The sequence below is a fragment of the Abramis brama genome, assembly GCF_963993115.1.
Source record: "Abramis brama genome assembly, chromosome: 1".
NCBI classification, from domain to species: domain Eukaryota; kingdom Metazoa; phylum Chordata; class Actinopteri; order Cypriniformes; family Leuciscidae; genus Abramis; species Abramis brama.
Genome location: NC_139963.1, coordinates 27,449,161 through 27,469,426, shown reverse-complemented (window position 1 = coordinate 27,469,426; position 20,266 = coordinate 27,449,161). Strand labels below are relative to the sequence as shown.

The 20,266-nt window shown below is 36.5% G+C and overlaps 2 protein-coding genes across 7 annotated transcripts in view; both read left to right on the top strand.

Annotated features, from left to right (window-relative positions):
- The first annotated feature begins 87 nt into the window (after positions 1 to 87).
- Positions 88 to 12,735, top strand: mettl22 (methyltransferase 22, Kin17 lysine). Of its 4 annotated transcripts, none has more exons than XM_084110004.1 (11): positions 88 to 239; positions 579 to 720; positions 5,201 to 5,464; positions 5,555 to 5,595; positions 5,675 to 5,819; positions 9,565 to 9,636; positions 10,094 to 10,147; positions 10,423 to 10,503; positions 10,661 to 10,763; positions 11,184 to 11,352; positions 11,591 to 12,735. In XM_084110004.1, the coding sequence occupies exons 2-11, from the start codon at positions 615 to 617 to the stop codon at positions 11,621 to 11,623; spliced, it is 1,068 nt and encodes a 355-aa protein (XP_083966130.1). In that variant the 5' UTR covers positions 88 to 239; positions 579 to 614; the 3' UTR covers positions 11,624 to 12,735. The 4 variants fall into 4 exon arrangements, with proteins under 4 accessions (XP_083966130.1, XP_083966132.1, XP_083966129.1 ...); XM_084110003.1 differs by having other exon boundaries at positions 104 to 239; positions 10,070 to 10,147; XM_084110006.1 differs by lacking the exon at positions 10,423 to 10,503 and having other exon boundaries at positions 102 to 239.
- Positions 12,736 to 14,257: 1,522 nt separating this feature from the next.
- Positions 14,258 to 20,266, top strand: part of abat (4-aminobutyrate aminotransferase) — a 29,019-nt gene continuing 23,010 nt past the window's right edge. Inside the window, exon 1 of one of the 3 annotated variants that reach the window (XM_084125031.1) lies at positions 14,258 to 14,363. The gene's annotated coding sequence lies outside the window, so the exon portion shown is untranslated. Of the gene's footprint in view, positions 14,364 to 18,057; positions 18,371 to 18,578; positions 18,671 to 20,266 lie in introns of those variants that run through there. The other 2 variants (XM_084125029.1, XM_084125030.1) reach the window with 2 other exon arrangements.

Sequence of the window (20,266 nt, the reverse complement as noted above, 5' to 3'; positions counted from 1 at the left end):
AAATGAAATTGACATATGAATTCATGCAGTAATTGAATTTAATTCATACCTTTATAAAGTACAAGTGCGTTCTGTTGTGGAACTGTATTCAGAAGGTTTGTACACACACGGTCTGCTTTTAATGTAACACTAATGCAAGTCTAACCTCTCGTAAACTGCAATATAACCTTAATCTACAGTATCTCATCATATTATTACGCTCATATGCACTTGACTAAACTCCTCCTCGTCAAAACTCGGTAAATATCAACTACTCTCTGTTTAGCTTCCTGGTTAACCCAAAAAGTTAAGGGAACGGTTAGAAAGAAAGTGGCTTTAGTTTGAGAGTCTTTCTTGAACGCATGGTCACGCCCACTTTAAGATATTTCTAGAAAAGAATAATCGCTTTCAATCGAGCCCAAACAAAAGCTCCAAAAGTCTCAAGTGGTCTGAATCGTTCACCAGACCACTTGCTTATTGCCTTTAGAGTAGAACTGTGTCTGAACTTAGTTTTCCATTCGTGTAGAATTCCAGATTTATAATCTCTCCAACTGCATGTAGGGGATAATGTATTTGATTGAAATTGCCCTGTTCCCCAGAGTTCGACCTTGATAGGGTGACATGCAGGGGTGGTCATGGACCAGGTCACATTTAGAAGTGACACTGTTCTGTCTGATGTGCACCTGCTGTTACCAAACGCTTGCCATCTCATGAAGAGACTCAACGGCGTAGGACAGCCAGGTAAGGAGAGCTGGGAGACATCTGTGGATCTTATTGTAGGAATTGTCTTTTTTACATGCCACAATCTCCCAAATTTGATCTTCCTTGTCTGAGGGACCTCCATCCTAAGACTTAAAAGACAGCTAGGCCTATATATTTTATGATTTATAAAGACGAAATCAGCATGATATAATGATTTCTGAAGGATAATGTGGTGGGTCTTCCCAGCTATTTCATGCATGCTATATTTAATATGCATACTGTGCACAGTACACATATATACCACATAGGTGAATGTGATTTCATGAAGTAGAACATCCTTGAGATAGCAATGAGATGGCACATAGGCTAGTGTTTTTCAACTGCAGGGTCATAAACCAAAAATGAGTTGCAGGTCTGTGGTGGGTCTTCCTGGTATTTCATGCGTACTGTGCACAGTATACACATTAAATACTGCATGTGTAGGTGTATGTTAGTATGCTATTCTGAGCCTAGCTATTTCCTCTTCACCGTGTTTTGTTTTGTTTTCTTGCTATTTCTTGCTTTTCTTTCTGCTTTTTTCCATCACTTGACACTTATATTTGGCATGATTACAGATAACATAAGATGTATGAGAGTTTATCTTAACCGACTGTAACCTTTTGTGTTAATAGCTTGATCCCTGTCTATTTTCTATTTTCCAAATGTGAACATGAGCGCAGTTGCATAGGCTGAGATTCATTATCCTCACCAAATCAGCTAGGCTTAAATGAAGCTGAAAATTATACTGTATATGACCTATCACTATTCTTAGAAAACTAAAAAGAGCCTGATTTTTGAACAGCAGAGATGAGATTACTTTACAACGCTAGACTGGAGCTGACACTGTAAAACCGAGCTTTATGGTTCTGCTCTTGAATAATAAGATGCATACTGTGCGAACTCCATCAGCCAGAAAGCTCCATTTTAAACGTTTCACACAAAAGTTCTGTGCCCATAATTTCTCTGTCAGTCTCACTTTTAAACATAGTAGATTAGTAATTAAAAATAATCCAGATTGAGTTTTAAGATTCAGTCTTTCCCATCCAAATTTTCATTTTTAAACGCCACATTTTGTCATTTGTCCAAACCCTCTAGAACTAATTTCTAATATTTTTACTCTAGACCTCTTTAATATGTCTGTGCTTTTGTTCTCATATCCCATTCAAATCTCTGTTTGTCTGTATTAGAGTACATTTGAATGCAGTATTCTTTGATTTAGTGTTGTTCAACTGTAGGGTTGCAGACTCAAAAATGAGTTGCAGGTCAGTTCTAATTGTGAACAGCAGGGAAAACAATGGTAAATGCATTATAATAAAATGCAATAATAATATAATTTTTGCATTTTTGCTTTGCATACATTGCCATTCAAAAGTTTGGGATCAGCAATTAATCTACTTAAAATAAATGCTATTCTTTTGAATTTTCTATTAATCAAAGAATTCTTAAAAAAAATTATCACTGTTTTCACAAAAATTTTAAGCAGGCGCAGCACAACTGTTTTTAACATTGATGGTAATAATAAATGTTTCTTGATCACCAAATCATCATATTAGAATGATTTTTGAAGGATCCTGTGACACTGACAACTGGAGTAATGATGCTGAAAATTGCCATCAACTGAATAGATTACATTTTAAAATATATTAAAATAGAAAAGTAATTTTAAGTTACTAATATTTCAAAATATAGTTTTTACTGTATTTTACATCAAATAAGTACAGTTTTGGTGAGTACAAGAGACTTCTTTCAAAAACATCTTTCAAAAAAAGTCCGAACTTTTGAACAGTAGTATACAAACAAAATAAACCTTTAAAGACACACCGCGGAACTTTTGCGGGCGCTAGGGGCGCTAGACCTGTAACTTTCACGTCTAGCGCCCCTAGAGGCCACAAGCGCCGCAACACTGTCGCAAAAGTCTGCTCCATGAGTATATCAGAGCCTATGGTCACGTGATGTCCGTAAAGCATTACGTTCTCCAGGTCACATGACCTGGCCAACGACGGTCCGTCTTCTCCAAACTTACATAGGCGGTATTTCAAGAGGGCAGCCCCGCTCGGAGCATTAATAGTGTCAAACGCTGTATATTGGCCTGAGGAATCATTTAAAATAACTCGTATGCGTCAACTCTTTAGGTCACAAAGTCCGCGGTGTGGCTTTAAATGTACAATAGTCAAAAAAATATTTAAAGGTCCCATGCCATGAAAATGTCACTTTATGAGGTTTTTTAACATTAATATGAGTTCCCCTAGCCTGCCTATGGTCCCCCAGTGGCTTGAAATTGTGATAGGTGTAAACCAAACCCTGGGTATCCTGCTTCGCCTTTGAGAAAATTAAAGCTCAGACAGGCGAATCTGGAATCTTCCCCTTATAGAGCTGGTAAGTCCCGCACCTTCCGCTAACCCCACTGGACCTCTAGGTTGAAAAAGAAGTTTGATACGGTTAGACTTTGTGTGAGAGCACTTTGTGGACTACAACTCTTCGCTGCTTTCGACGCGTTTGATATTATAGCGATTCCTAGTTTTTACATCAGATGGGAATCTGAAGAAAGAACAGCCCATTTTGTTTGAATGGTGACATTTGGGTACAAAACACACAGGCATCTCGATCTGTCTCCATAGATTATCGCAGCATTAGCACCGTGATTTGACAAGTGGAGGGAAAATGTGTTATGGGGTGACGTCACATAGGCGACATGTAGTCTTTCTCATTATGTCTTTTCCACAACTGCTAGCCAAAGAACCATACAATATACTGTCAAACTCGTAACATGAAAAATTATATAAAAAATTCACAGACAACATATGTTCACATTCATGGCACAATTCAAACGGGACCAGAAAATAATTATTTTCTCACATTCACTTGCATTGACGATTTTTCAACCTAGAGGTCCAGTGGGGTTTTACGGATGGGCGGGACTTACCAGCTCTATGTCGTCATAAGGGGAAAGGTTACCCCCCCCTTTCTCTGCTTTGCCCGCAAAGAGAATTTGGCCCGCCCACGAGAAAATGAGCTACGACTGTGCGAGAGCGATATTGTTTTTTCCTCGAGAGACATCATGGCTTGCAAACGAGCGAAGCATGGCAGTTGCTCAATGTTTGGATGTACAAATGAACACAAAAGTATTTTTTTTATTTCCTTCATCCGAGCCTCTGAAGAATTTCTGATGTGTAATTGTTCAAGTTCAGACAGATAAACTTTCTCTCAAAATCATTCAATACTGTTTATGCATCAGTAAATCAAGCCAGTGACTAAAATATCTACTTCACATCGTTTCTCTTAGTAGGATGAAAATAATCTTATTTAAACAGTGATTCAAATATTTACAGAAAGCGATCGAAGAGCAATCCCTTTCCAATCGCCCTTGAAGCTGTCAATCACACAGCGCGAGTTTATCTGGACACTTGTTATGAACAAAACACCAAAAAACACCAAAACTCGTTTTGACGCTGTTACACTGCACAACAAAGATCTTACTGTATTTACATCATGTTTGCATTGGTGAAAGCATTAGTGAGAGTGCAGAAATTGTGTTGCAATGACAAGATCTTCATTCACGCGATCAACAGACTGTCATCTGCTCACTGCAACCTTTTATGTGATGGGAATAGATCTAAATACTTTAAAAACCTCACGATTCGTTAATCTCGATAGATGTAATAGAAAAACGTATAATAGCTGTAATAGTAAAAGTTTTGGAGAGAGTTCCACATGTAATGCTAGCTATTTCATATGCAAGCATGACAGCCAATCACAGCAGTGGGCGTTTACACTGAAGTCTCACACAGACACGCCCCTTAAAACAGAGCGTTCAAATCAGAGGCTAAAATCAGGTTAGGAAAAATGCCTTTTATTTCTAAATTATGACCATTTTTGATCTAAAAAACATACTAACATTATAAGGGCGCCCCAGGAAACATTATAAACAATAAAATAATTCATGCCATGGGACATTTAAAGGGCAAACAATGTTTTCTTTTTAAATAATTATGTCAGTCTGGTTTCAAGAAATCTTGACTAACCTTATAAATGGAGCTAATCAGATTTTTTTTTTTTAAATATGCGTCTTTCAATTGTGAATGTAGAACAGTGTACAGCCTCTTCGGTAAAGCATACAAACTAATCAGTTTAACCAAACCTTTTGTCTTTTTTGTCACTACTACAAAAAAAAATCCATCTAAATGATGTAGAGACTCTTCTCTTAGAACTGGGTCGATCGATGGCCCAGTCAAATGGCACCAGACAGACTCATACATGGTTTTTACCACTGCAGAAAAGGCAGAAATCACATATCTGCTCAGTGCAAAAAGGCCTCTGTCATTCTGTCTGCCACAGCCAGAGTTCATTAGCTCACCATACTGTAGCTGACTTAAGATCTTTGCATCTGCTGTAGCTGAGGCTGGTGTGACTGTTCTAAGCCAGTTATGAGTTCACACCTTTTGTATATTAACTAAAAATGGATTTGCATTTGTATGTCTAGTCTTCACTTCAAAGTTTAGGATTCTGCGGGATTACAATGGGAAGGACTCAAGCTGTGATTCACCTGTCCATGAGAACTCTGATGCATCAAACGTTCCTCTGGATGAAGATGGGGACCTGGATGTGGTGAGAAGGCCCAGATACCCCACCTGTAACAGGGATGCAGTATGTCCAGTTATCCTCAGTCAATCTGCAGTGACGCTGACCGACAAGGATGAAGATTCTGAGGAGGAGGAGGATGGTGCCCATGACATCATTAAGATTGGTGAGGGTTACATTAGAGATTTATGTGGTTTAATGGATTGTTTTGTCATATTTTATGACACCTTGCATCTCTTTAAATGTGTTCTAACAGAGCATACTATGGCGACGTCTCTGGAGGATGTAGGGAAACAGGTGAGGACAGCGACGAATGGGTAATTATGCAGTACGTCTACTCTACTGCACTGTTCAAAGTTGTTGTTTTTCATTGCAGATCTGGCGTGGTGCTTTCCTATTGGCTGATTTCATCCTGGCACAAGCAAGCATGTTCAAAGGCGCTACTGTCCTTGAGCTTGGAGCTGGAACGGGACTGACCAGCATTGTAATGGCAATGGTGGCTAAAACGGTGTACTGCACAGGTGGTGATGTAATTGAGGTGTTGTAGTTTAAATAAAATGTGTGTGTATATATATGTGTATATATGTGACCCTGGATCACAAAACCAGTCATAAGTCGCATCGGTATATTTGTGGCAATAGCCAACAATACATTGTATGGGTCAAAATTATAGATTTTTCTTTTATGCCAAAAATCATTAGGATATTAAGTAAAGATCATGTTCCATGAAGATATTTTGTATACCATATAATTTCCTACCGTAAATATATAAAACATTTATTTTTGTGAGTGAATGCAGCACAATCGCGAACATAAATGGACTTTAAACTTTAAAGGTGATTTTCTCAATGTTTCGATTTTTTTGCACCCTCAGATTCCAGATTTTCAAATGGTTGTATCTCGGCCAAATATTGTCCTATCCTAACAAACCACACATCAATGGAAAGCTTATCTAGTCAGCTTTCAGATGATGTATAGATCTCAATTGTAAAATTACCCATGTGACTGGTTTTGTGGTCCAGGACCACATATATATGTATGTGTGTGTGTGTGTGTATATGTATACATACATAAATACATACAGTATATATGACACATTTAATAATGACAGGGCTGACCAAAGTGCTGCACAAGCAAGTAAATTAGAGTAATAGCAATAAAATCAGATCATATCATCACAGTCACAAATTTGCAAGAGCAAAAAAGAAGAAACATAGTAACAAGTAATACAATCAAACCCTACATTATTACCTCAGTAATGCTGAATCTCGTTAATCGAACTCATAAGCTAACATAAAAATATACGTCTTAATCTAAGATTTAAAAACCTGTATAGAAGAGGAAGATCGTAAGTACGAGGGCAAGCTATTCCATAACCCTATTTCATAAGCTGAAAAAATGCTGATTTAACAACTGAACTTATTTATCAAATTTGAGTGTTGAATCAAAAATTGCTCATGAATTTCTTGCTTGAGAATTTACTGTGTTGATTATAAGGCTAAGACTTTTAGAAAGGATATTGATATATTCAGATGGACCAAAAACTAACACTTCGGTTTTGGAGTCGTTCAATTGAAGAAGATGTTCCGCCATCTAGCTTTTAAAGGAGCCGTATGTAAGATTGTGGCCAAAACTGGTACTGCAATCACTTTCAAATTACTGTAGAGCGGTGTATCCCCTCCCCCTCCCCCCTGACTTGAGGTTGCCAGATAGGCTGCAGGATCCAGCAGGAACGTAGGCTGCTACGTAGCTATGGTAACTAGAGCAGAGCTGGCAACCCGGATGCCGAAACACTACTGACTAGTAGATAGGTGGAGGGTGGAGCATCAGGCCAAAACACAACATGACAACATCAACATCAGTTGAGGGCTGCAACTTCACTTTTTAAATGACAATATCCTGGCCGGACTACTGTTGTCAGTGATATAAGTATTTGAAATAAACATGATTTCTTAATGTCTAGTGACATATCAGGGCCATTTTATGATTAATTGAAATACATTTCTTACATACAGCTCCTTTAATATCGCTTAAACAGTCGAACAATGTCTTAAGGGACATGTTCTTATCTGATTTTAATTGTCTGCATAACAATGGTATGAAATCTGATGCTTACGAAAAATATTGGTTAATGGAAGCAGATACAGGAAGATCAAAACGGGGCCTAGAATAGAACCCAGCAGCACACACCACATGTACAAGCTGCAGAAAAGGAGGAGAAGTTTTCAGTAGCTACCTCATATTTCCTTTAAGAAAGGCCCGAAAACCAAAATAATGCTGGTCCCCTAATTCCAACATACTGCTCAAGAAGTTTCAAACGATTTGAATGATCACTTTTGTTTAAGGCTGCACTAAGGTCCAAAAGAACCAGAACCTCATCCGAATCAATACTCCGTATCAGATCATTCAACACTTTCCAAAGAGGGTCCAAAGAACATGATACAGTTTTTATTTGACAGATTATGTCAGTTAAGAGGGAAAGGGACAACCAGAATAGTCAGTCAGAATACAAGGATTACAATAATTGACAACAAACAACAAAATGTATCATCCAAATTAAATGATTGCAAATGGTTAATATTTTTGCTATCATGCTCATGAACACTGAAAAAAACCAGCTTTGTCAAAGGATGGTTTAGTAGCATTCTTACAATGGACAGTATCCATTCAGTGTCAAGAACCCCCCGCCCCCCCCCCCCCCCCATCAGAAAAAAAATGTTTTTTTCTGATGATTGCTGCCATTTCATTTTTTTCTGTAAGTTTTTTTTAAAAGCCAGGTTTCTTTGGAAAGAAGGTCACTTATTAGAGCCATGTCTGTCTGTATGACCCATGTCTGATGTTCTCAGACCAGTTGAGGTAGATGGAGCCGTCATTTTAAAGAGCTTGGAAAGGCTTGGTGTAGACAATAAATGACAGCATTATCTTCAAAGAGTCTTCCATGATTGCAGAACAAATCACACACAGGCACGTTGTAGATTTTATTCCCAGATGTTATTCTCGACAGACTTTTGTGTCAAGTTTATATTAGTAGGGTATGGACAAAAGCTGCTCTTAGGTTTGTGACAACAAGACCTTTTTCATTTTCTGGAATGTTTGATAGAGAGAGAGAAACATTGATTTATAACTTCACTGTTGAGTAGACTGGAGAAGCCAGTGGTTTAATTGCTTTGTGCGAATGATGTTACGGCATTCACTAACACATTCCCTCCTGTGAGATTTGTGCTGGACCTTTTCTAAGTCCTGTCTTTATTTGACTGCCGCTGTGCGGGGAATTACAAAAGGTTATTGTGAGTTGATAAAAATCTGGAAGGAGCTTTTAGGGCACCACTAGATTGTGATGAAAACTAATTTGATAAATATTCATATGTTGCAGAAAGAAATGTTCATGCAAATCAGGCATGAACTGGATTAAAAGGTTTCATAGTCCACAAACACATTGGGCACTAGGGATGCACTAATATAAAAATAATGGATGATGCCAATTAGCTGATTACGGCCAACAATCAATGACCAATATCAAAATGCTGAAATATTTTGTCTCAAGAAATAAAAAATAAAACTCTTAAAGTGAAAAATAAAGTCAGTCATGTGTGAATCCGATGTGAATTTACATTATAACATAAATGTACAATATGAAAAATGTATATTCATTTTGAGATTTGCTTATAATTACATCTACATGTATGATGTATATTTTTTTTCATTCAAATTTGTTTTAATGACCTTTAAGTGGCCGTTTGATGATGACAAAGGTCATCTACATGTAAAAATACGTGAAATGAGCATGCACAATAAAATATTCAATATAGGCTGATAAGATTTTTAAAAATCTCTCATATTGTCTGATGACGGATATGTAACTTGTATATTGTGCATCCCTGTTGGCCACTAAATAGAAATGTAAGTAATGTACATAACTCATTTACTCATGTCCACACACTGACTATTGGACTTTATTAAACATTTTTATTTTGTCTCTTTAATTTTACACCAATAGTACGTGAATACATTATCATATCAGTGTAATGTAACTATCATTATACTGTATAATAAGACACTAATTTGTTTTCTCCTTTTTCAGTCTCATTCAGTATAATAGTCTCATCTTTCTTTTTAGTAGTCTTTTATACTGCGCCAATGTGTGGAATTAGTCACCGTACATTTCAAAACATTTTAGCTTTGTGATTATCTTCAGAAGATAAATAGCTTGTTATGATGGATGAAGGTTTTTAGCTCACTAAATGAAAGCCTCTTTGTGTTTTGCAGATGTTGGTGAAGACCTTCTGAACATGTGTCAGAGAAATGTGACTTTGAACAAGCAGCACTTTGAACCCCAAGGTAAACATTAACACCATATCAGGATTTCAAGCAGCGTTCTCTCATTAACGACAGCTTGTCACGTTGATAATGTGTCATAAGGAAGGAGTACTTCCTCTGGCAGAGCGCCTGTGCCATGTGCTCCTCGGTTTTGTGCCTCTGTAATCGTGTAAACAAAACATGCCAGTTCTTTAGTGAAATACAGCACAAGTAACACTGTGCAAAACACACACAGCAAATACAGATCGGTTTCATGCTGAAGCTAATTCATTCACATAATGTTCTGTCTTAAGTGTAAATGTCAACATCATCATATGTGTAAAGGGTAGAGTCTGTCAGTTCATTGATGTAATCCAGCTGGTCTGCCATTTTATTCAAACATCACTCCTCGTATAGGTGGCTTCCATTAATAGTTCAAGTGTAATTTCATACATTTTTTCTTTCCTTCATCTTGATTTCCCTTCTAAACATCCATCAGAGAGTGAAATAAGGGTGCGGCAGCTGGACTGGATGGCAGATGATTTCTGCACAGGTAAGAACTCAAGGAACATCAGGTGTGAATTGGTGTGGATCAGAGCCAGAACTGCTCTGACCATAACATGACCAGTTACGTCTATTAGAGCTGTGCAGTCTCCTCACCTTCTGTAGAATCCATTTCTAAGTGGGAAGTATAGTCTATCTATGGGCGGTTGACACAGTATAATTCACAGGGCTGTCTCACACTCATAATACCAGTGATGCTGACCTGTGAAATAGGACTTCTGAAAGTCAACATCTCATTTCACTTCACATTTCAACTCTCCCCAGATGCTGATTTGGAGTTCTGCTGGACTGACGCAGAAGTAGCAGACTTGCATGATAATACCACGGTTTTGATCGCAGCAGATGGTACATTTGCAAGGAGTGCTTTTCATAATTAACAATGAATTCATTACCTTAATACAAACTGGGGAGAGTATTAACATAATTGTAGGTGCTCTCAGTGAGCATGATAAAAGCCTGATTGATGGTCATTTGTTAAGAATGTTTTGTTCTTCCCCTTCAGTGTGCTATGATGACGATCTTACAGACGCTCTGTTCAGAATACTATATAGACTTTCCAGCAACATGCGGCACCCCAGCACATCCTACATCTCCATAGAAAAGAGGTTAGAATGGCCTGTTACCAAGACATCACTTGTAGCTCTTTTTTTTCCATTCACATTCATCATTGTAACTGTCAGCAGTAATAAATTAAATTAAAATAAAATAATTAGTACATAATTATTATTGTACATTAGGTAAATCATTTAGCTATTATATATTTAGCTTAAAGTATGTTACTTTTAAATAAAATAATGAATACATAAATAGAACAATTAGTATACTTTAGGAAAATCATATATTTTAATGAAATATTTGATATTGATTTTGTAGTCAGTTTACACGGTCATCCAATGGAGAAAGATGATTTTGGGCTCCAGATTGGTGTAGTTATGGCATTTATCAGCAGTGGCTAACAGGGCCATGCTAACCAAGAAAAACCTAGACTCCTTGTTCTATTTTGAATGGCTTCTGTATTTCCGCAGATTGAACTTCACTCTTCGACACATGGACGTGGCTTGTGAAGCTTATGATCACTTCCGTCACTGCCTAGACCAGTTGCAGCAGATGACAGATGGGAAGATGAATTTCACGGTTGAGCCTGTGAAGATCTCCTTTTCACAGTTCTTTCAGTATGAAAGGGTGGACCAGCTGGTGAGAAGCGCTTGTCTGTATTTATAATTATAAATAATTCAGTTGTTTGTTTGTTTTTAAATATGTATCATATACAGTAGTATCAATCAATCATTTTATCTATAAAGCACAATAAAAACAATGGTGGTTGACCATTTGGGCCATTAGAGGGAGCTGTTCATGCTTGTAGTAAATTGCGTTCTGATTAACAGTGTCAAAATGTATTTCATTAAGGATTCTATCCTCTGCTCCTCTGCAGGAACTTTGGAAGGTGACAGCAGAAAGGCTTTAATATGTAACACCACGGGTTTTTAAGTTTCCTTTTAACACCATGTTTGCAGAATGAATCTGTCTTTGTAATTCCTATTTTCCTTATAATTTGAAATTCAAAGTATTTGGTTTGATAATTTGCTCTTAAATTTGTTCATTAAAAACTACTATTATAAAGGAATGCCATTTCAGACGAGAATGTTGGTGCTTATGCATGTTATACTGTGACCAGCTTTATTTTTTTGAGTTGGTTTGGGGATCAGTTTTTCAAAGGATCATTGGGAGAGTTTATGGAAATTCTGTTGACATGTTTTATGAAATGTTGAAAACAAACACAATTGTATTGTCATTGAGGTAATATAATATTACTACCTATGCCAAAAATGTGTTTCAGCAAATATAGATTTTAAGATACTGAAGAGCATCATGCAAATATATTATTTATTCATTTTATGACCTAAACTGTAGATATTTGTAGATCTTTGCATTTGCATCCAGTACATTAAAAAAATACGCATCATATGTTGGTGTGTGTGTGTGTGTGTGTGTGTGTGTGTGTGTGTGTGTGTGTGTGTGTGTGTGTGTGTGTGTGTGTGTGTGTGTGTACCCACAAGCGCGTGTATATTTGCATGAAGTCGTTGAAGAGGTAAAGTGCCAGAGTGTTGTTGTTCCTTCTTTGAACACTAGAGGTTACAGGAGTTAGGAAAGGACTCGTAAAGCAGATGATTACGAATTCATGTCAATCTGTCAGGTCTGACGAGTTTTTCTTGCTTTGGCTAATTGTTCATGGAGCCATTCGATTTATAAATCAGCATGGGATTGTTGTTTGTTTATGGTGTTTCAGTGCACAGTTGAAAGGTAGAGAGAGCCTGAATTAGCACTTTGAAATGTATTTAAATGTATTGCTACCTTTAAAGTTTCCTTTAATCTTATTGTACGTATTCTATAGTTTTTGTAATGATGTGTGCACTCTGAATGTAGCATTTGCATTGGATACAATATGGGAAATGTGTATTTTTGACTAAACGCTAATGTATCTTTCATGGAAAGTCTAAACGAATCATAAATAACAAAATGAACGAAAGAAGTGGGATATGATTCGGGGGATATGATTTAATAAATGTCTTCAAATTATCTGTCTGTTTGTCTGTCTATCTATTGATTAATTGGACTAAAGCAGGGGTTTTCAGAGTGGTAAAAGGGTCACTTGGCTGCAGCTAAATTTACGTTTCAGTGAATGACACGCAATGTTGGGAAGGTTAATTTGGAAATGTAATAGGTTACAGATTACTTGTTACTCTATTTAATAAGTGGTGTAACTATTTCAATTACTTTATTAAAGTAATGTAACTGATTACATTTGATTTGATTACTTTTCTAAATGTCTAACGAATATTTTCAACTGTTAAATCATTTTCAAACATTTAAACCAGACAGGGTTAACCTTACAATCCTCAGCACTACTGTCAGACTTTCAAAATCCTTCATCACTTAAATTAAGATTATTTAAAGCACAGCCACCACACAATCTGAATGTCCAGAAAATAAATTCATCAAACTTTTAAGATTAAGATATGAAGAGTTCAGATGCAAAAGCCTCTAAGTGCCATCTGAAATTTTCTTCTAGAATGATCATCAAGCTTGTATATTTAAGTTCAATAATTTCACTCAAATGGCAATGCAAATTACCTATTAATTGTCATTTGAGTGAAATTACTTAACTTAAATATACAAGCTATACATGTCCACTGTAGAGGACAGCAGGACTTAAATCATGTTTATCAGGCATTTTGGGAGACACAACAAGTGAATATGGAAATAAGTTATACATCAATATTCCTATGAAATATTAGATATTATTATTAAAATGTTGCCAATTATTACTCCAATTATTACACTTCTTTTTTCATTAAATGTTGCTCCAAGAACACATTAATGTGCAAATTAGATACAGTGTATATATACATTGCATTGAATGGGAATATTCATTTATGGCCATTTTACCCACATATTGCATAAAGTAAAATGGTGTATCAATTCATTCCGTTATATCTTTCATAACATAGTTGAGAATCATCTTTATACAAATTTTGGTTAAAAAAAATCCTGAAACCCCAAAATGTATTGGTGATTGAAAAAAAAAATCCCATTGTTTTTGCCTATACATATAATTTCATGTCATTTTATTTTTTAAACAACTGAGTCCTGATGTCCACTACAGAGGACATAGAATAACGTATGAATAAAATATTATTTTTCAAAAATGTTTTTACACCATTTGTTTTTTTGTGCTCTAAACCGGGGGGGGCGCGAGTAGGCTACAGGATGGGAGGGGGGAAAAAAAACAGAAAAAAAAAATTGCAATTTTTTTTATCAGTAAACTACTGTCATAAAAGTTATAGTTTTGTATATACATAACTCCTGAATAAAAATTAAATTGTGTTTGGACTGATTTAAAAAAAAAAAAGTTTTGAACAAATTTGATTGGTTTGTCGATACTGAGCGCAAATGCAGGTGATAAGCGGTTTTATTAAGCGAGTCATTGAGTCATTCATTCAAACGATTCGTTCAAACGGCCGATTCATCAAGAATGAGAGATGTTTGTGAATGGGTCATTGAATCTTTGACTCAACCGATTCGTTCAAAACACTGAATCATTCAAAACACGATTGAGATGCGCTATGCTGTGATCTTTGTTTGGATTCATCGGATCTATTTTCGCTGCTAAAATAGACCAAAACAGTCATTATTTCGTCTAAAATGTAAGTGACTTAATATTATGAACTTGTTTGTTGAACTGTCAAATGAAATCAGTGTCACATTTTCAATCGTGATGGTAAATTAAGTGATGGTCAATTGTCAGCTCTCTTGGTCGTCAGGTCGTGTGATGTATGTTGCTGAACTGAATTCAAATGTTATAAATATAAAAACACATTTTGAAATTTAACTGCAGTATGTCAATTTAGTTTATTTGTGTGTGCTGCGCTCATAGACTTTAGAAAACGGCGCTCAGTGTATTTAGTTTTATATATAAAAAACGAATAGCAGCTAATCTAGTCAGAATATAATTTATAGGCTACAGTTAAAGCTTTCCTTTAGTTTTTGTGAAATGCTCACACGCACGCACACACAAACATGTTTACATACATTTATGTTGTTAATAAATAAATAACAATAAATTGTTGTAACAGCAATATCTCCAAGTTTTGTTTTTCACTGTAAAAATGTCATGATTTGCCAATGCAAAGAGAGTACCGCCACCTTTTCCCCCCACTTCAAGCACTGATTATAACACAAACAAATCATCCTCCTGGCGACTTTTTTTTTTTTTTTTTTTTTTGTCAAAAGCGACAAATCCAGCGACTTTTACTGGTGTCTGTGACGTCGCCTTGAAGATTCTCCTTCCTTTCGCGTCGACATATTTGTGTGAGGCAGGATTCTCAAAAATGACTAAATGGCAGATCCTCCTTGTTGATAAACTGAACAAAGTGTAGCATGTAAAATAGAAGACACATTAGCATAAAGTATACTTTTTGATTTTTTTTTTTTTTCAGGCAAAATCAACAACATTAAAATGCTCACCCCTTCGAAAAAGCAGTAATTTTCACAAGTGGATCAACAGAAAACCATGTTCAGACAAACAAAATCATATAAACAACCTATATAACGTTAACGTTACATAGTTATTTTTGTAAGAAAACACCAAAAGTTAAACTAAGTCTTTCTAGATGTAAAGTTTGGCTATTAGCTAGATACATTTCAACATGTAATGTTAGAACATGCTTGAACTCAGTGTGTAAAAAAGGTGAAACAGCATGTGGTAGCGAACACTGTAATCTAGACTAGCATCATAATTATGTTTAGTTAGAAAACAACACAAGTTATACTGATCCGTTTGTCTTGTCGCGAAGATTTTGATAACGTTACCAACGTAGGCGGCAGAATAATTGTCCGTAGTCCAGGAACTGTAACGTTAGTTAATTCGACTGACCAATACTATCTTAAACCACATGTACTCACACTTGTATAAACATACATAACAGTTAAACATACTTAGAAGAAGAAAAAAACTCAACACCAGGAAGAAACTAAGTAACGTTAGCCTAGCTATGTCAGAAACATGGCGGAAACTTTGCAAACAAGGCTAGCTTACTTTAGCTTGACTAGTTAGGCAAGAACAGATTTTAAGAAGAAGAACTAAAAACAGTGTCAAAAATGAACATAGTAATATTGCGTTACACAAAAAGGAAAAAATGTACTTACTTAAACGTACAGTATGGGATTTTTTCTCCACTAGGGGTCGCTAACCTATTTACAATAACAAAGGCGTAGTTTGATGACGCAACATTTGCTAAGAATTATGGATCTTGTCGTCAACGTCAAGCCGACCGATCTAATAATGTTTATGGATGACTGAATACATCGATGTTTTTGTCATGACTATGATATGAAGCAGTTCGGGATTGCTAAGAGACAGCTATCAGCTCCAAACGCGACGCAAGTCCCGCGGATATAAAAGGAATATGGACATTTCATTCTACCGAACTACACGCAGAATCACTACTCACAGGTCAGTTTAACTGAACTGTACTAAACTAAACTGCATTTGAATGTGTTGAAATGTAACTTATGTGTTAGTTTGTCTGTATGAGACTAACGTTAGCAGTAACGTTAAGCTAGATCAACATTAGAATAACATACAGATCCTATTCTGACATTTTATCATTGTTGAACTTTATAACATTGATTAGTTTTATGTAAATGTGCTCACCTGTTTAATAAAGTACATGTAGAAGCGGTCGAAGTCTCGGACGTGGAGCTCTCGTTTGTATACTGTCTGGGAGCTCTCGGCATCTCGAAAACACCGCGCTGATATTGATTCTCGTTTTAGTTCTCCTTTTTTATCCAAAGTCTGCTTGCCATGGTCCATAATGTTTGAACGAAACAACAACAGCGTGCAGATAGACATTGCGAACTACAGTGGTCCACGTCTGTCGGTTACTATCAGAGGGCTCTGGTTCATAGCTCTGGTTACCATGGCAGCACGAGCGGAAACCAGGGACAACGCGGATATGACGCCATTGACTGCGACAAAATGGAAATAAAGACACGGTCCGTGTCTTCGAATTAAAATATTAATTTCTCTGGATTTAGAAGTTAATTGGAACTGTCGGGATAATGTAAATACACAACTTTAAAAAATATATAACATAGATATAGTGATTTTTTATATTTTTAAAGCAAAAAAAATACATATTGTGCCTTTAAAAGATCGTATATTTCCTCTCTCCAAATCATAGACTGTGCTCCAAATACTGAAACCGTGTGACGAGACGAGTAAATCTGCTTCAGTTTTTTAGGTGCTGCCCCTTTCGACCGGTGGAGGTACTTCTCTGTTTGTGCTTCAACACTTTCTTAAACATTTGTACAGGTCGCAAAACTCGCAATTGTACGGAGTGGTGGAAAATATTTTTAGGATGGGAGATTTTTTTTTTTCAAATCTTTTGCGTTCCCTCGCAAAACTTTTGCGTTCCCCCTAGAAACTTTGCGTTCCCACGCAAAACTTTTGCGTTCCCTCGCAAAGATATTTGCGTTCCCACGCAAAACCTGTTTTGAGCTCGGACAGACACTTCCTGTTTAATGTCCCGCTGGCAGTGTTTCAGAGCTCCGTACGTTAATGGAGCGTTTCATAGTGTTTGAACTTGGACTCAAATATAAAGAAATGCGGTCAGTGCTTAACTCAAGGAGTTCAGTGAAGTTGGCAATATTCAGGCTATTCGAACTTCCCTATTCCTGAGCTAAACGTTGTTAACACAAACGACACCTATTTACAATCACAGTAACCTAGACAACGAGCTAGGCTACAACCCGATTACTTGTTTTGGAACTATTGGGGCTTACATGAACCACGTGACAGCCATAGCGGCGACATCAAAGAGTGTCGCAACTCTTTTTCTCTATGGCTCTGGGCGCACCTATAGCCGACAGCTTGGGGCCGGCGGCAAAAAGAAGCCGTGCAGATATTTTTTGCTATCTGGGACTCAAAATGAAATACCGCAATCGTGCACAAATCGAGGATGATTTGAGGCTATGTTTATCAAACATTGAGCCAAGAATTGAGGATATTTGCAAGGCAAAGCAGGCTCAGGTCTCACATTAACATCACCTACCTGCAAGCTTCTGTAAAAAATGCAGATGATGCCTACTATTAGGCCTAGTAATAATAACAATAATAAAGCATAAAGTGGCGGGTGGGTCACTGGGGCCCCAACTGCAATGAACCAGCTTTTGGGGGGCCCAGCTTGCAAAAGGTTGAGAACCCCTGCTCTAAACAATGTGATGACATGAAATAAAAAACTAAATTAAAAAAACTTTTTTTTCTGGGTCTCGGGAGGATACAGAACACTGAATTAATCAGTGAACGAATCTTTTGGTGAACCGCGTCCGTGATTCAAAAGATTCGAGTCACGGAAATGAATCAAAACCTACTAGACTGGAGCTACATAATGGGAAATATGAATTGTTGACTACACAGCTGTACTCAGTGTAAGGGAGCTGACATTTCCGGGAGCTGCAGCTCTCTCGCTCTCTCTATTGGCTGAAGTCGGCGGATCCCCCAGCAAAACCCTCCTCTCGGAAAAGGGCCAGACTTCTAATGATGTTTTAAAATCTGCTTGTGTTCCTCACTCCTGCACACTTGTCTTACTTTTTCGTCCTTCCACCAAGAACCTGCTAGATTTCACCTCCCGTACAGCGAATAAACATAAAGGTGAGTCTTTAAATGTCATTAAGTATCATTACAGCAGCGAAATAGAGACGCTGCAGCGCTTTCGACGCAGAGCATAAGCACGCGGTTTGATTTTGTAATTCATAATCATAAGTTTATCGTGCATTAGTGGTATCGCTGCTGGAACGCCTCGCTGTGCGTTGATGGTTATGCAATAGCTGTCTCGTTTTTTAACAGCCGCGTTTCTTATGAAACATTGCAGCGTTGCGAGACAGTAGACTGGTGGACTGCTGCATCGACTCGATTCTCTCCATACGTCTCTCTCGCAGAACCGTTTGACAGGTCAGATCCAGTCGGAACCGGATACTGTTGCTTCTCCGTTCCATCAGCTGCTTTGTGACTGATTCTGACAAAAACAACATTAGCCACCTGTCATCCAAATGCACTCATGAATTGTACCTCATATCAACTTTTTTTTTTAAATTGTTTAGTGTTTTTTTTATATATATATATATATATATATATATATATATATATATATATATATATATATATAAAACAATTATCCTTAGTCATAGTGAGTGTGTCCATAACCGCATGTTTGCCCTGTTTTGCAGTATTAAAATTTTCTCGAGAAACAAAATTGCATAGAATAAGTTATTCTGTTAGATTTAAACTTGCTTTCAACCAGAAAAAAAATATTTAATTTAAATGTGAATAAAATTAAAATTAATTCAAGATATATTTTCTTATGCATCTTGTTTGCATCTGTTTTAATGATGTCTAAATATTTTAATGGAAATCAGGAAAGAGTACTGATTAAATAAATAAATAAAAAATTGTATTGATGACCTGTAGTTGAACCATAATACATTAATATGGGATCTATAGAACCATTTTGTTTAGCAGAAACTCTAAGACTTGTCAGAGAAGTCTGTTTCTTTAAAACTATATTCAGTAAGATTATTTAAAGCTTTACATATTGTGTTGCAAGAAACTCCATTTTGTTCATAATCAAACATATTGACATAGTATACACTAGCTGTTGAATTTATCTTTTAAAATTGTGTTTCCAAAACATCCATGTGAAATGTTGTTTACATGTTCAGCTGCTCTTGGTGTATCCTCTGTCATTCAGTATCCAGTATCATAATCTCTCCTGCAATAATGTCCTTGCTTTGCACACTGAATAAAAAGGACGATTTATCCTACACTGTAAAAAATCAGTTTAATTTTCATAAAAAACAACAACAACAAAACTGGTAACTGTGGTTGCAAGAATTCTGGCAATATTTCTGGTATTACGGGATGGCATATTGGTGACTGTATATTTAATAACTTCTAGCCATATGTTTCATTAATGTTAATTTACCAGTCTACTTGAAATACCAAAATCGCCTTTTTTAGCATTAAAAAATGGTACACTAAACACCCTAATGTACATGAAATACTGTAAAAATATGAAACAAAATGATTTATATATAATATAATCCAATGTGATGTGTCATTCAGGGAATTCTGGGAATGTACTTTTACTTTTTATACCAAAAATTAAGGTAATTCATGTTTTTTACTTACAAAAACTATTCATTTAGAGTAAAACAGCATAATGCAATGTTAAACAATACTATACTATATAGCTATACTATCGCTATACAGCTAATCAATTAACAGGTTTTTACTGTAGCCTTTTTCTGTAAAATATCACAGATTTTTACAGTGTAGATTTATAGCGCGAAGCTTGACAGAATAGACCTGCTTAAGCATTTGATTTTGGAGCAGGTTTTCAGGAATGCTGAATGTTTTTGAAGTCCCCTTATGGATGACAGATTGATTTGTCTGTCTGTACATGTACAGTATGTGGGACTTGTTATTCATAGCACCTTCCCATCTGATGCTGAGCGCTTCACATGTTTCTGTCCAATTTTGAGGATGCAT

Bases quoted from the DNA above. Each gene is read 5' to 3' on its own strand.
- mettl22 (XM_084110003.1), top strand. From the start codon at position 615: ATGGACCAGGTCACATTTAGAAGTGACACTGTTCTGTCTGATGTGCAC. The intron at 5,465-5,554 runs GTGAGGGTTACA...GTGTTCTAACAG, and splicing joins CCATGACATCATTAAGATTG to AGCATACTATGGCGACGTCT. The intron at 10,148-10,422 runs GTAAGAACTCAA...AACTCTCCCCAG, and splicing joins GGCAGATGATTTCTGCACAG to ATGCTGATTTGGAGTTCTGC.